General features: G+C 48.8%; 1 protein-coding gene across 2 annotated transcripts in view; it reads right to left on the minus strand.

The window, feature by feature from the left end:
- The window catches only part of OTOA (otoancorin), a 47,516-nt gene that overhangs the window by 18,038 nt on the left and 16,179 nt on the right, over positions 1 to 13,299 (minus strand). For both annotated transcript variants that reach the window (XM_006193123.2, XM_006193122.2), the window contains exons 12-20: positions 12,057 to 12,272; positions 10,161 to 10,328; positions 9,248 to 9,388; positions 7,538 to 7,596; positions 7,254 to 7,371; positions 6,200 to 6,273; positions 4,499 to 4,634; positions 3,317 to 3,507; positions 1,615 to 1,708 (exon numbers count right to left, since the gene is read on the minus strand). In XM_006193123.2, coding sequence (XP_006193185.1) covers positions 1,615 to 1,708; positions 3,317 to 3,507; positions 4,499 to 4,634; positions 6,200 to 6,273; positions 7,254 to 7,371; positions 7,538 to 7,596; positions 9,248 to 9,388; positions 10,161 to 10,328; positions 12,057 to 12,272 — 1,197 coding nt within the window. The remainder of the gene's footprint in view (positions 1 to 1,614; positions 1,709 to 3,316; positions 3,508 to 4,498; positions 4,635 to 6,199; positions 6,274 to 7,253; positions 7,372 to 7,537; positions 7,597 to 9,247; positions 9,389 to 10,160; positions 10,329 to 12,056; positions 12,273 to 13,299) is intronic.

Raw genomic sequence — 13,299 nt, forward strand, 5'->3', positions numbered from 1 at the left:
GATATCTACTTCTAATCTTCAGAATCAGAGACACAGTCGAAACCAGTCGTTTCCAGGCCTGGCTGCAGGTGCGAAGCACTCAGGAAACCCACAGATACCCAGGCCTCGCTCTAGAAATTCTGAGACCAGTTGGTCTAGGGTGGGGGCCGTGTATCTGTCCATTTTAGAATCTCCCCAGTGATTCTCATGTGCAGCTAAGGTCACGAGCAACTGCTCTCAGATAAAAAGTTAACTATTTTTTTTGTTTTGGTGAGGGGAGTAATTAAGTTCATTTATTTAATTTTTTAATGGAGGTGCTGGGGATTGAGCCCAGGACCTCGTGCGTGCTAAGAATGTGCTCTACCACTTGAGCTATACCCCACCAGCAATAGTTAACTTTTAAAGAGGAAACTGCACAGAAGAGTACTTTCCATTTTGTATTTTTAAAGGGAGAACATGTAAAGCAGGAGGAAGGTTTTTCAGAAAGGATGCAGAAGAATCTGGGAACAGAAGCTGCCACTGAGGAGAGACCTAGGGGATCTCAGGACCTAGTGGCGTGGGTGGACACTTCTTTTCCTCCTACGGTCTTTGGTATAGTTGGGATTTTTCTAACCAGGAGCATGTATTACTTGGTCTATTAAACATTTCAGTCATTAAAATAAAAAGTTGAGAGAATAACACAACAAAACACCCATGTGCTCACCACCCAGCTTACAAAATAAAACATCACAAATATAATTGACAGCCCCCTCCCTCACCCTTGGCCTCTGTCCTTGCACGTGTGAGTACAGGGGTGAGCGTGTGTGGATGTGCTTTGCGGTCAACCTGACTCTTGTTCAGCAAACACCACCACCTCCTACCTGACCCTCCACCTGCAAGAAGGAGACCCCTGCCCCACTGAGATGGGCTTGGTCATGTGACTTGCTTTGGCCACTAGAAAGTGACAGCTGGCCATTCTCCAGCCCAGGTCTTAAGGAGGGCTGCCCTTTGTGCTCCCTCTTCTGGAGTTTCAGACTTTCATGGTAAGAAGAACAAGCTCCAGGTAGCTTGGGCCCCAGAGGCAGACTCAGGAAACAGGGGTGTCCCAGTGACCCAGAGACCAGTCAGCTAAAAATAAGTGCTTTCTGCTGCATGCCAATGAGATCGTGTGGCTTTGTCACATAGCAGAAGATGACTAGCCCGTGCTCATTTGGCGTGCCCCTTGGCCTTGTCTAACTCTTGAACAGTTACTCCAAGTAGAGTGTTACACCTAAAGGCAATGCTCAGTAAAGATCTGGTTTTGGATTGAATACATTTGCCCATGTGATCACATGGCCACGCGCAGTGGTGCTGGTGGGTGGGACCCCTCGAACGGGCACGCGTGTGGGAAGCACACAGCGGAGCGGCAGCTAAATGACGGCTCCCAGGCTGTGCACAGTTGCCTAGAAAGACCCAGCGTACTTTTAGCTTCTGCCTCACTTCCTTTTTCTGAACCTTGGACATCTTGGAGCGGACCTGGAAACATCTGAGCTCTTTGAGATAGGGAGGAAGTTTCCAGCAAAACAAATTGGCAGCAAACCCAAGGGGATATCACTAACCACACTTTCTATCCCCTTCAGACTCCCTCAGTATTCTAAAGACAGAACACAGAGTTACCTTGGTGACAACAGAGCTTAATTCAACTGCTGAGAAAAGTGCCAGAAAGGATCCCAAGTCTTTTGTAGTCTCGGCTGTCCAGTTCTGGGGGAGCCTAAGAAGAGATAGCAAGCAGTAAACTGAAACACAGTGCTGTTGCCTTTGTCCCCAGCTTCTTTTTCCTTTTGAAAAGACTATATTTCTACCTGGAGAGGCTGCCAATCATGTGAATCCACTTCCCAAACCAAGAAAATAGGCCTGTGATGCAGGCTGACCAAACAGAGTCATCCCTGGGAACTCTGATGGACCTACTAGAGAAGCTCTCTCTTTCTTCTGGTATCTCTTGCAGTAAAAAGGATATTGGAGGCCATTCCTATCACCAAATGGAGAAAACGAAAGGCTACACCCAAGAACACAGAGCTGAGGGATGGGAGGAACATATTCCTGATAGCATCATTTGAGCACCTGGATCTAGCCATGCCTGAAGTCTGAACCAGGATTTTCCATTACGTTCCATTTCTAACTTCAATAAACTCCCATTTTTTAGTGTGAATTGAACTATTGAATTTCTGTCATTTGCATCAGAGTGTTTCCTTCTTCCCTTTCCTCAACAGAATGGTGATGATGTATTTGTTCCTTTTAAATTACTGCCACAGTCTTCTCTTAACGGCAAGATGAAATTTCCTCTTGAACTTGGCAGGATAATAAAAGCACTCACCCTGCATCCACTGTTGTTCTCATAGGGACCATAAGTGTTTACTGGGAAGTGGTCACACTATATTTGGTGACAGCTCTAGAGGAGGTCTGCCCAGTTAGCAGTGATAACCCTTCTCCTAGGACCAAGGCAAGTCACTCCTGGCCAAAAAGCCTCCCTTTATCTCTTTGATTAACAGTTTATCCCACTAGACTCTAAATTCCATGAGGGCAGGAGCCACACTTAACAACAGCCACTGCATCTTCCCTCCTGGTCGTAAAGCAGTTGTCACGTACTCAGAACTTCTGTCCCGGGCACTGTTGTAAGTCCTCTGCCTGCATGAATTCAGCTGATCTTCACAACAGCCCTACCGGCTGTCACTGTCCCCATCCTACACATGCAAATGTAAAGAGCAAAAGACTGAGTAGCTTTTCCAGGTCACACAGACAGCAGATGATAGAAACAAAATTTTAACCCGAAGAGTCAGGCTCCCAAGTCCCAGCTCTTTAACTCTGTGTGATAGAAAGTGCCTGGGACATTAATTACCCCCAAATCGTTTGTTGGCTAACTGTTGACTGATGGCTAAGCCCTGTTCAAATATCTGACTTAACTCTAGAAAACTCTGCATGGGAAAGAACAGCTCTGTTTTCCCCCCAGAGAGCTCTCACTCACCCAGAGCTGACAGCACCGCGATTATTTGCATTATTATTATTGGCAGTGTTGTTTCACAACGAAAAATAATATCTCCTTGCATTTGCAAAGCACCATTTTTTCATGACTCTTTCCCTTTCCACATGCCAAGATGTACTGGTCACAACCACGTGAGGCCTGCAGAGCAGCGGCTGTTCTCATTTGACGGGGAATTTGAGGCCAAAAGAAGAAAGGTCACGTTTCCAGAATAAACGGAAGTGTCTAACTTCATCGTAAGTGGGAGACACTGTCTGCTTTGAGGCAGGAGAGCCAGGGCGGGGTCCCCTCGCCAGCACACCCGCCCACCCAGCCTGCAGAGCCGAGCCCCGGCCACCTCACCCGTGCTCTTCCAGGAGCCTGATCTTCACCACGGCCTTCTGCTCGGGACTGAGGTCTGGGCAGTCTCTGAGGCCACGCAGGGCGGTGGCCCAGGCCCTGGGGGACACCCCACGGTGGATGACGGCTGCCGGCAGGTGACAGAGCAAGTTCCCCAGGATGTCCACAGTGTACTCGTCAGCAACGGAGTGGTTCTGAAACCGATACACGGAGCTGACGGAAGGATACCGCAGGGCTCAAGATCGTGATCCCTTAAAACACTTCCTGACCCCAAAACTTGTAAAAGTTCCAGGATCTGAGTCACCTACTCTGCCACGGATTCATACAGACAGTGCAGGGCCAGACTGTACCCCAGGGACACTGGCCTCTGAAGTCTGGGAGACCCCAAGGCAGCAGGCGGGGAGGGGGCATGGAAGATTTGGTGCATCATGATTGCTCAATCAACGAGGCTGTGGTCTCACTGTTGTTGCTCTGAGGATACCCCAGAGTTCAGTGGCCATTATAATACTGGTACAGCAGTGATAGAAACAGCACTTCAAAGTCTGTATGGCACTGGAAAGCCTTCAAAGCTCTTTCTCAAAATGACACAGATAGCTAACATTTATTGGATGCTCGCTATGTGCCAGGCACTGTTCTAAGGGTTCCCAGGCCTCAATCCATTCACCTTCAAAGTGACTATAAGAAGTAAGAACTAATATCATCCACTTTTTCGAGATAAAGAGACTGCCAGCTAATGCCAAGGCAGCGTGCCCTTCGGGCCCTTCACTAAACAATAGATGACCTATTTCATGTCCCCAATAATTCTATGAAGGAAGTGCTACTGCACCCATCTTACAGATGAGGAGCCTGAGGCTTGGGGAGGGGAAGTGACTTGCCCAAAGCCACATAAGCGATCACTGCCAGAGATGTGTCTAGAACCCCGACTCTGTGTACTGTGCTCATTCCAGTCCTCCAGAGCAGACTCCCCTCATTCAGGTCCCGGAATGGCAATCTCTAGAAGCAGTGGTCAAGACTGTTCCACACCGAGGCATCAGAACCAGCTTTGAGACCCACAAGTCAGACTTCTGGCCATCACCACAGGCACTGAGAGCCCAGCCAGACCCCCGGGGGCTCCCCAGGATGGCCACAGATGCCCAGAGGGGAAGGGGTACCCGTGAAAGTGTCCCCCAGGAAGAGTTTCCTTACCAGGCACTGCTGTACTTTTCTGAGGACAGAATTCTTTTTGTGGGAATCTAAAACCAAGGAGTCCAGCTGACTCTTCCCCAGGCTGATCAGAAAGGGCACACACTGGGAGGCTGGGACAGAAGCCAGGTAGCGAGCCCTGGAGAGAGATGAGGAGAACCGGGGAAGGAAAACAGTGCCTGCTCTGCATTTGCCCCCGAAATCAGGGTCTGCATGCCCATGGGCTTATCACAGGGGTGTTCCTTATATGTCTGTTCTCCCCTGGGATGTTCTGGCTTCTTCGGGCAGGTAGCAAACCTCCTACCCATCATTTTCCTCTTTTAAGGGCAGGAAACAAACTTCCCACCATGCTCTCCTACAAGTGGGAAACAAACTTCCCATCATGCTCCTCTCCTACAAGTGGGAAACAAACTTCCCATCATGCTCCTCTTCTCTGCCCCAGCAGCCTGATCAGAGACTAGGATCTCCATAAACGGAAGTTGACTGATGGACAGGTTGAGCAGAGATGAGGAGAAAGGAAATAAAAAAGTAGAAGAAGAAAGAGACAAAGAGAGAGAATAAAATTGAAAGTGGGAGGGAAAAAACAAGGAGAGAGTGGAGAGAGCAAGAGAAATGACTCTTAATTCCGTCAACTCCATCCCAGAACTCTCCTCTCAGCTCTTGATTGTATATTCTCCACAGGGGCAACATCGCCCCCAAGGGGAAGAAACTTAGTTCAGGAAGAGGGAGAAAGTAGGGAAAACATCTGAGTTATTACAATGATTTGTGATCCACCAAAGCTCAATCCTACTCAACAAAATCTTATTCCATGTAATTTCTCTCCTTGGGGAGAAATTAAATTTTTCTCCTTTGGGAGGCAATAAATGATGATCTCTCTGAAACAAAAATCGGTCCCCAGAATACCAGCAAAACACCCCCAGGGCATCACACAAGCCCTCCCTGATCTGACCATCCCTTACGTCTCTGGCCTTCTCATTTGAGCCCCTGGATCCAGACATGCCTGAAGTCCATCCCTGGACTTTCCAGTTACCCAAACGCAGAATTACCTTTTAGCGCCTAAGCTAGTTTGAGGTTAAGTTTCTGTCACTTTCAACCAAATATCTACTTGATATTGTAAGTGGCTTCATGCTTGTCTATTTTCCCTCCATGAGATTGTAAGTTCTCATAAGGGGAAAATTTACTTAACTCTGAGAATTTAGTACATAGTAAGTGCTCAATAAATAATTTTTTAATTGAATGAAGACAATGGCAGCAAGAGAAGCGAGAGGGAAATAAAGAGGAAAAGAGAAAAACAGTATCCAGACCATATTTTAAAAGCAGAGCTGTCCCCCAGGCCTGAACACCCACCCTACACCAGAAGAAATCCTCACTGCTTGCATCAGCTCTGATGCCCCTGGAGCCTGGGCACAGCTGTGAGGCGAGCCCAGATGTGACCTGCTTCACCGGCACTCGCTCATTCAGGCTGGGGTTATTTTGGCTTTGGCTTTGGCTTTTAAATAACAAGAAAAAGCCAGAAGATCTGTCTGAAATATAGATGTGGGGCTCAGAATTTAAATCCTGGTTCTCAAGGACTTGACTGTTGAAGGCACGCTCCACTCTGCCTCTGGTTCTTCACCAAAAGCCAGGTGGAGAGAGTCACTTTGGCTTCAGAGACTCTCGCTGATCTTACTGCTGAGCCAGAAAGGGGGACTGACATTCACTTACGGGAGTGCAGCCAAGAGGAAGGGCGGCATAGAGGCCCTGGAAACTTCCCAGTATTTCCACGCCAAACAGTTAATCTGAAAGATTAAAGCGGTTCTAGGAATTTAGCCCAATAATAATAAGAGCAAACACAGATTGTGCTTTGCTGTGTGTCAGACACTCTTCTGAGTGCTTTATATATGTTCACTTAAAGAGAACACCCTACGATGGAAGTACCGCCATTGCACCCAGTTTATGGATGAGGAAACTGAGGCAATAACAAAATGCACACACAAATCTAAGTCTGAGAAGGCTTATTCACAACTGCAAGAAAGTCAATGGCCCTCATTCAGGGACTGGTTAAATCATGGTATATGCATACATCTGAGTACTATGCAACTATCTTGTTTCCATAAGATAGATTTACTGTGTGTGTGTGTGTGTGTGTGTGTGTGTGTATGACATAAATTTAAACAGAATACTGTGTACAGTATGAGCTCATTAGTGTTTTTTAAATTACATGTAGATGTTTTATCTATACCAAAAACTCTCCAAGTCAATAGCAGACTTTCTCTGTAGTCCAAACTCTATTTCCAACGCCTGCTTTTACTCACTTAGATACCGTGAAAGTCAGTTACTGCCCCTGATCTCCCCACAGAGTTAAAAAGTCTCCTTAACTGTTTGAGAAATGAAGTTTTAGATGGAAAAGCAAATGCTCCTAGAGAATTGCTTCCATTCCAAGCTACCCCTGGGAAGGACAGAAAGGTTAGATGAGGGTATGACCTGTAGTCCCAGGCGAGCATAACTGTGAACAAGCAAATGGTACACCTTCCAACTGTATTTGGAGGTTCAAAGCTGCATACGGAATAACCAATCTGCTGAAACTCTGCCTGTAGAGATGTGGGGTTGTGGAGCTTTTAAAAAAGAAATTGGAGAAAACCTGGGTCAATCTTTGGCCCCATGTCATCACTTGCATTGGGATAATCCTGGCTCGAATCTCTTAAGACGCCGCAGTTAATCCACCCAGCAACTGGGGTAGGGAGAGAGGATTAGAAGCAGGGAAGTGCTCCGATGGTACCTGACACGGTGAGAGCAGAGAGAAGTTGTTCTCAAAATACTGGAAATGAGCCAGAAAGGAGTCTGCGCTCATGGCATCCACATGGGAGCATGTCACGCCTTTGACCAGCTGCCCTGAACTGGAAAACAAAAGGAGGGCAGGGAAGAGGGAGGCAAGGAAGAGCAAGAGAAGGCAGATCTGGCCTGACCCCAGCTGCAGGCGGGCCCACCGTCCAACTATCCCTCCAGGGAAATCAGGCTCCTCGGGAGGGAGACTCCAAGGGCTCGCCAGCCCCAGGCTCCTACCTCAGGAGCTCCTCTGGCCTCCCGGTTGTCTTTGACAGAAGCTCATACAGGAACAAGGCCTGAGGGAAGAGGATGATTGCCGCGTTGAGGGAGCGCTGACTCATCGTGACGAGTCCCGTCGGGAAGGCACACCATGCTCCCACTTTACAGATGGAAAGATGGAGGCTTCGATACTTACCCAGGACCACACAATTGCTAAGCAGCAGAGCTGGGATTTGAACTGGTGTCCAGTATTGCAAAGCCCACAGGCTCACACCCTAGGTGATCCCAGTGCTCCAGGAGGTGGATGAGGAACAAAGCCAGGCCAGCAGGGCTGGAGGTCTACTCCCTGCGCTCTAAGAAGCCCTCTGCTCAGTTGAGGACCCCCCCCCCCCGTAGCCCCTATTTACATGCCCACCTGCTGGTTCCTTGAACACACAGCACCCCACGAAGCAAAATAGAGGGATGAATAGACCAGGACCAGCCAGGAAGTTCCATCAGTAAAGTAACTCCTGCTCACAGCAGCATCCCCTCCAGCCCTCCCAGGCGGGCACTCCAGGAGACCAAGACTTGGTAGGAAGGGGGGTCGTTTGTTTCACGGAATGTAGCTTTACAGAACACCTAACTTGCAAACATGATCAAGCACAACATTCATCTATTTATGTAGACTCTGAAACTTGGAACGTAATTCCCCAGACTAGATTACGAGCTGGCATTGGGCGGAGGCATCTGTGACGTGGCAGCTGAACCCAGGCGAAAGGAGCAGCAGGGGAGGCAAGTTCCAGGTGTTCTCTGTGTGGCCCCAGAGATTTCCTTGGGCACAGGATCTGAGGGCAGACTGGGACCTGGGACCTGGGACCCTCTGCTGGAGTGCTTGTGCCTGGACAAATGCTTCCTCAAACAACAGAATACAATAAAACTAAAAAGAGCTAAAAATAACTACATGCATGCGCAGTTGGGGCAAATTGTGTTACTGACCTGGGTTCTTGGACTCTTTAGTCAATAGAAATTGATAAGAGTCCAGATGAGAAATTCAGGCAGGGCTGTGCTGGGACTTGTGATGCAGCACAAGGGAGCACAAACAAGTGACAGGTTCCCTTGCTAGCTCTCAAGGTGGGGCAGGGCAGTGAGCTGGTCCCTTAAATGGGGTCAGGGTAGGCACAGATGGGTGGGTCAGGCTGGAGGGGTCATCTTCCATCTAAGAGAGCACTAATTTCGTGCTGTCTGTCTTCCTCGCTAGGATGGAAGCTCCCCGAGGCAGGGGTTTCCCGCTGTTTGGTTCACTTCTACGCTACCAGCACCACACGCAGCACCAGGCACCTGGTGGGCAGGTGCCCCACTGATGAGTGAATGAAGGAGAAGCAATTTGGGGCAAGTTTCCAAGGCCACGCACTGGTGTCCACAGCGCAACTCTTCCCACGCGGCCCCAGCACTGGCCGCATTTTATAACCCGGGTCACAACTGCTCTTACGTGTTGTTCTCGTGAGACGTGATCCCCATTCTGCACATGAGAGAACCGAGTCCGCAGGAAGAGAAGCCGTGAGCCCACAGTTAGTAGACGGCAGCCCCTGAATTCACACTCGTATTTCGTCTAACTTAACACTGCACAGTTCTGCCTCTTGGGTTTAATCACACACAAATCAGTGTCTTTTACCAAATTAACCTTAGAGCAGACCTTTCCCACAAGACAGTCAGAAATCCAGGCACCATCTCCGGGCATCGAGGTCGTACCTGACTCCTCCGAAGCTCCTTTTCCTTCAGGACTGCGGAGTTGAATTGGGGTTCCCGCCCTAAATCGAAGAGAGACACTTCCTTGAAGAAAGCCCCTTGTATTTCCGCAATGCCTGAGGCGGTATCTCCCGCTTCAATCATCTGCCAAGAGTGAGAAGAAACACAGTAACGATCTCGGACAAGGTGCACTGAACTGTGGGTCAGGGCCGGGCGCTGTGTCCTGTGCTTCACGGGCAATGAAATCCACCGGGTCTGCTCAGCAACCCAGGGAGGTGGTGGTCGGGGGGGGCTCTTCTTATTCCCAATTTATAGGTAAGAGAACTGAGGCTTAATGAGTAATGGGCTGAGAGCTGATACATGAGATTCAAGCCCAAGTGTGTCTTGTTCCAAAAGCCACACTCTTTCATTTAACCGTAGGTGCTACAGCTATCTGCAAGGTGTTGTTATTTTAGGCCAAGCCCTCTGGGTTTGGTTTCTTAACAGATTTTGCCGTCGGACAGGGTGAGTCTGATAGAGTAGGACTGCCCAGAAGACCACTGCCAAGTGAGAAAGAAGAGTATGGACATGGCTTTGGAGCATGGAAGGAGGAGATTTCACAAGCCCTGTGGGGACTTCAGGATTCACTTTAACATTTGAAAAACGAGCTTCTAAAACATTATTATAGCAAGAAACCTAACTGAAAAAAAAAATGGTTTCCAGATTCGACTGGCTGGGGAGGTAAGAGAGCACTAGGGTCTGGGAAAACTACAGCGTGACCCCCGGTGCCTTCTCGGGACAGGAGGGAAGGTGGGCATCAGGAGAAGGCGTTCTCCAGGCTCAGAACAACCCCCACCCACAGTCACAGCCCACACAAAACCCCAAAAGCACACACTTGGTGAGCCACGTGGCTGAGGACCAAACGTCTTCCTCTCACCTTGCTCAGGACACCCTGCCGCTGGGCAGGCGACAGGTCGGACACGTGCAGGGAGACGGTGCTTCTCAGGAGCTGCGAGAGGTCCCTGCGGTCCATGGCGTGGAAGGCCTGGGTGCCGACCCCGGCCAGCAGCACGCCCATCTGGCTGACGTTGTAGAAGGACAGCACCTGGGGGCCGCCGGCCGAGAAGACGGTGAGGCCCGGCTCCCACCTTCCACCTCTGGGACATTTACGAGGCCCCACCGCATGCCGGGTGTCGGGATGGGTGCTGGGGCACCGCAGTGAGCACGGCACAGGCTGCCCTCCCAGACCCCCTCTCCCTCTATCAGGAAAGAGAGTTAAGTATCAAAACACGAGACCCTGAGTAACTGCTCCGCTAGGGGAATTACCATGCTATTCGAGGCCACAGTACAACTATCCCAAAGTGGTGACCCATGCGCCACAGCTGACCAGGCAGTGGGCTTTTCTGTGTTTAATTTGAACTAGCTGACAACATTTGAAAATGGAAGGAACCCCTGCGGGGGAGGGAAATGGCTCAGCATGCACGAGGTCCTGCATTCAATCCCCAGTACCTCCATTAATTTAAAAAAAAAAAGCTGGAAAAATTATTTTTTTTTAAGTTGGAAGAATCCCACAAAAATCCAGATTAGAGCTTCTGCTTTATTAAAAAAAAAAAAAAAAAAAAAAACCTGAACATCACATCAGGCCCAAGTTGGCAACAACAGGCAAGAAACTTCGAGTAGGTCATGGGGCTCTCAGCTTACCCAGCCCACCCCCTCTCATGGGGCCTTGAAACAGCCCACTTTCCTCAGTATGTCACCTGACAGGCATCTGACATAGCAAAGCCCCACACTCATCTATCTTCACGCGGAAGCATTGAGTTGAAATGAAGTGTTTCAGGATGTGAGCCTGATAGTTTATGATAAATATGACTGCAGCTGGCCACCCTAACAGATATCAGCCCTGACAGCCAGCCTCTGGAGTGAAGATGCTAGATGTAATATAATCAGGGGCATTCTTTGGTTCTACAAAAAAAAACAGTTGAGTAGTTTCCTTTAGTTATTCTCTGTAGAATGGACAGTCCGTTACTGTCCCCAGAGAAGGCAAGACCTTTTGAGCTCCGGCTTCTTAGTAAAAGTCACCCCACCTCTTTGTAGAATGAGTTGGGACACTAGGAAGGAGCCACGTGGCCCAGGGCTGGGAGAAACGAGACAGCTCTCTAAAATCAAATTCACAGAGAAATGTCCGGGTGGCCCCAGGTGGCCCCAGTCAAAACAGAAGGTCTGCAAAACCTTCAAGATAAAGTCACCGTGAGTCTGGAAAGGACAGGATGAAAGGTCTTCCTTTGGCCTTGAGATAGAAAGTAAGAATGGGTGGGCAGTGATATTGCACCGTCACGAGGTAGTTAGCATGGGAGTTAAGCAAGCAGGCTCTGAAGCCAGATGCCCCGGGTTCAATCCCAGCTCTGACCCTTTCTTGTGGCCTTGATAATCCCCTTATATGCTCTGTGTCTCACATGAATGACCTGGAAAATGACCTACAGGGTTGCTGGGGGAAGATGGAATGACTAACTCAGCGACAGCTAACCCTCACGGAGTGCGTAATCTGCGCCATGCGTGGTTGGGCTGCTCCAATCTTTTCCTGTGTCCTGACTCACATAATCCTAGGAAATAGGTGCTACTGTTATCCCCATCTTACAAATAGGGGAACTGAGGCAAAGAGAAATTAGGTCAGTTCTCCAGTATCGCACAGCTAGTCACTGGCAGACCAAGGGCTCGAATCTAGGTCGACCTCCTTGGCACTGTGCTCTTATGGATTGGCAGCCCCCGCTGTGTGTGTGTATAACTGGCCCGTGGGTCTCAGGGCATTAAAATAGAGCTCAAAGCTCCAACTGACCTTCTCCTGGGCCAGGTATTTGGCAGACAAGATGATGACCTGGCTCCTGGCCCAGCCCGAGACCTGGTTGAGGGTGGAGATGGCGCTGTGCACAGCCTCGGGGGAGAGGGATTCCAGCTGACTGTGGGTCAAGCCCACAACTGCATCCGACAAAGAGCCCAGAGTCTCGTTGAGGGTCTGGTTCTCCGTGGCGATTTCCAGGAGGTCAGCTTTGAGCTAGGAGGGAGCAAGCTGGGATGAGGGTCTGCAGCAAGCAGGCTATACCCTGGGGTGCCCCCTCATCCCACCCTTCCCCATCAAAGGGAGTGGGACTCCTGCCAAGCCCAGACCATGAGTCGCCCCACTGAGAATACCACCTCCTCTAGCCTTGATCTTCATAGGACATGAATTCACTTTGTGCTTCATTTAAATATTAATTTGTTATTAAATCAACCTTAAAGCATGGCAGAAGGAAACTGTGTCCTCTTCACCCATGACTCCAGCACCCTCCCAGAGCATCTACTTTCTTTTAGTGACCGTGAACTCTATATCCTGTCTTTATGGCTATTTTTCTTTCCTGAAATATCCAGGGGGGCTTCATAATAATATATAATCTGTGTAAACATCATTCTCACCAGTAACAAGAAAGTGAAGGCCTCCTGAAAATCCTGCCTCAAAAAAATTACTATGATTAGTAATTGGGTATATATGTTTCTAAGACTTCTTATGCCTTTATAAACATGTACTTTATAAATAAACTACAGTATGTAGATTTACATAGTTGTGATATGAACAGAAGTGCAAGTTTTGCTCTGTATTTTTCATTTGAAATTATGTCAGACACGTTTTCACACTTCCGGTGATCCCGTTAATTTTTTTTTTTTTTATAATATGCCTGTCCAGCTATAGTCAAGTGAGTTTCCCAACTGCTTCCAGTTAAAAAAAAAAGGTGATAAACTCATTTGTTGTAACAAGACCTTTGTCCAAAACTACGAGAACGGTTCACGTTTTAACATCTGAATTTGTATGAACAATATACATCCACGTCAGACCAGCGCACACAAGCGTTCCAGACGATACCAAAATGGCCACTGGGGGGCAGCAGAGTAAAGTGAAAGAAACAGCTGTCACCGCTCCTGGGTTTCTCCAAGTTCAGCTGCTTCCCTTCTGTAGAGATCGCCTTCCACATCTGCAAAAGGCCTAGAGCAGTGGTTCTCAAAGTGTGGTCCTCCACCAGTAGTATCAGCATCACTTGGGATGCTGT

This window comes from Camelus ferus, chromosome 18 (genome assembly GCF_009834535.1).
Source record: "Camelus ferus isolate YT-003-E chromosome 18, BCGSAC_Cfer_1.0, whole genome shotgun sequence".
Classification (NCBI taxonomy): domain Eukaryota; kingdom Metazoa; phylum Chordata; class Mammalia; order Artiodactyla; family Camelidae; genus Camelus; species Camelus ferus.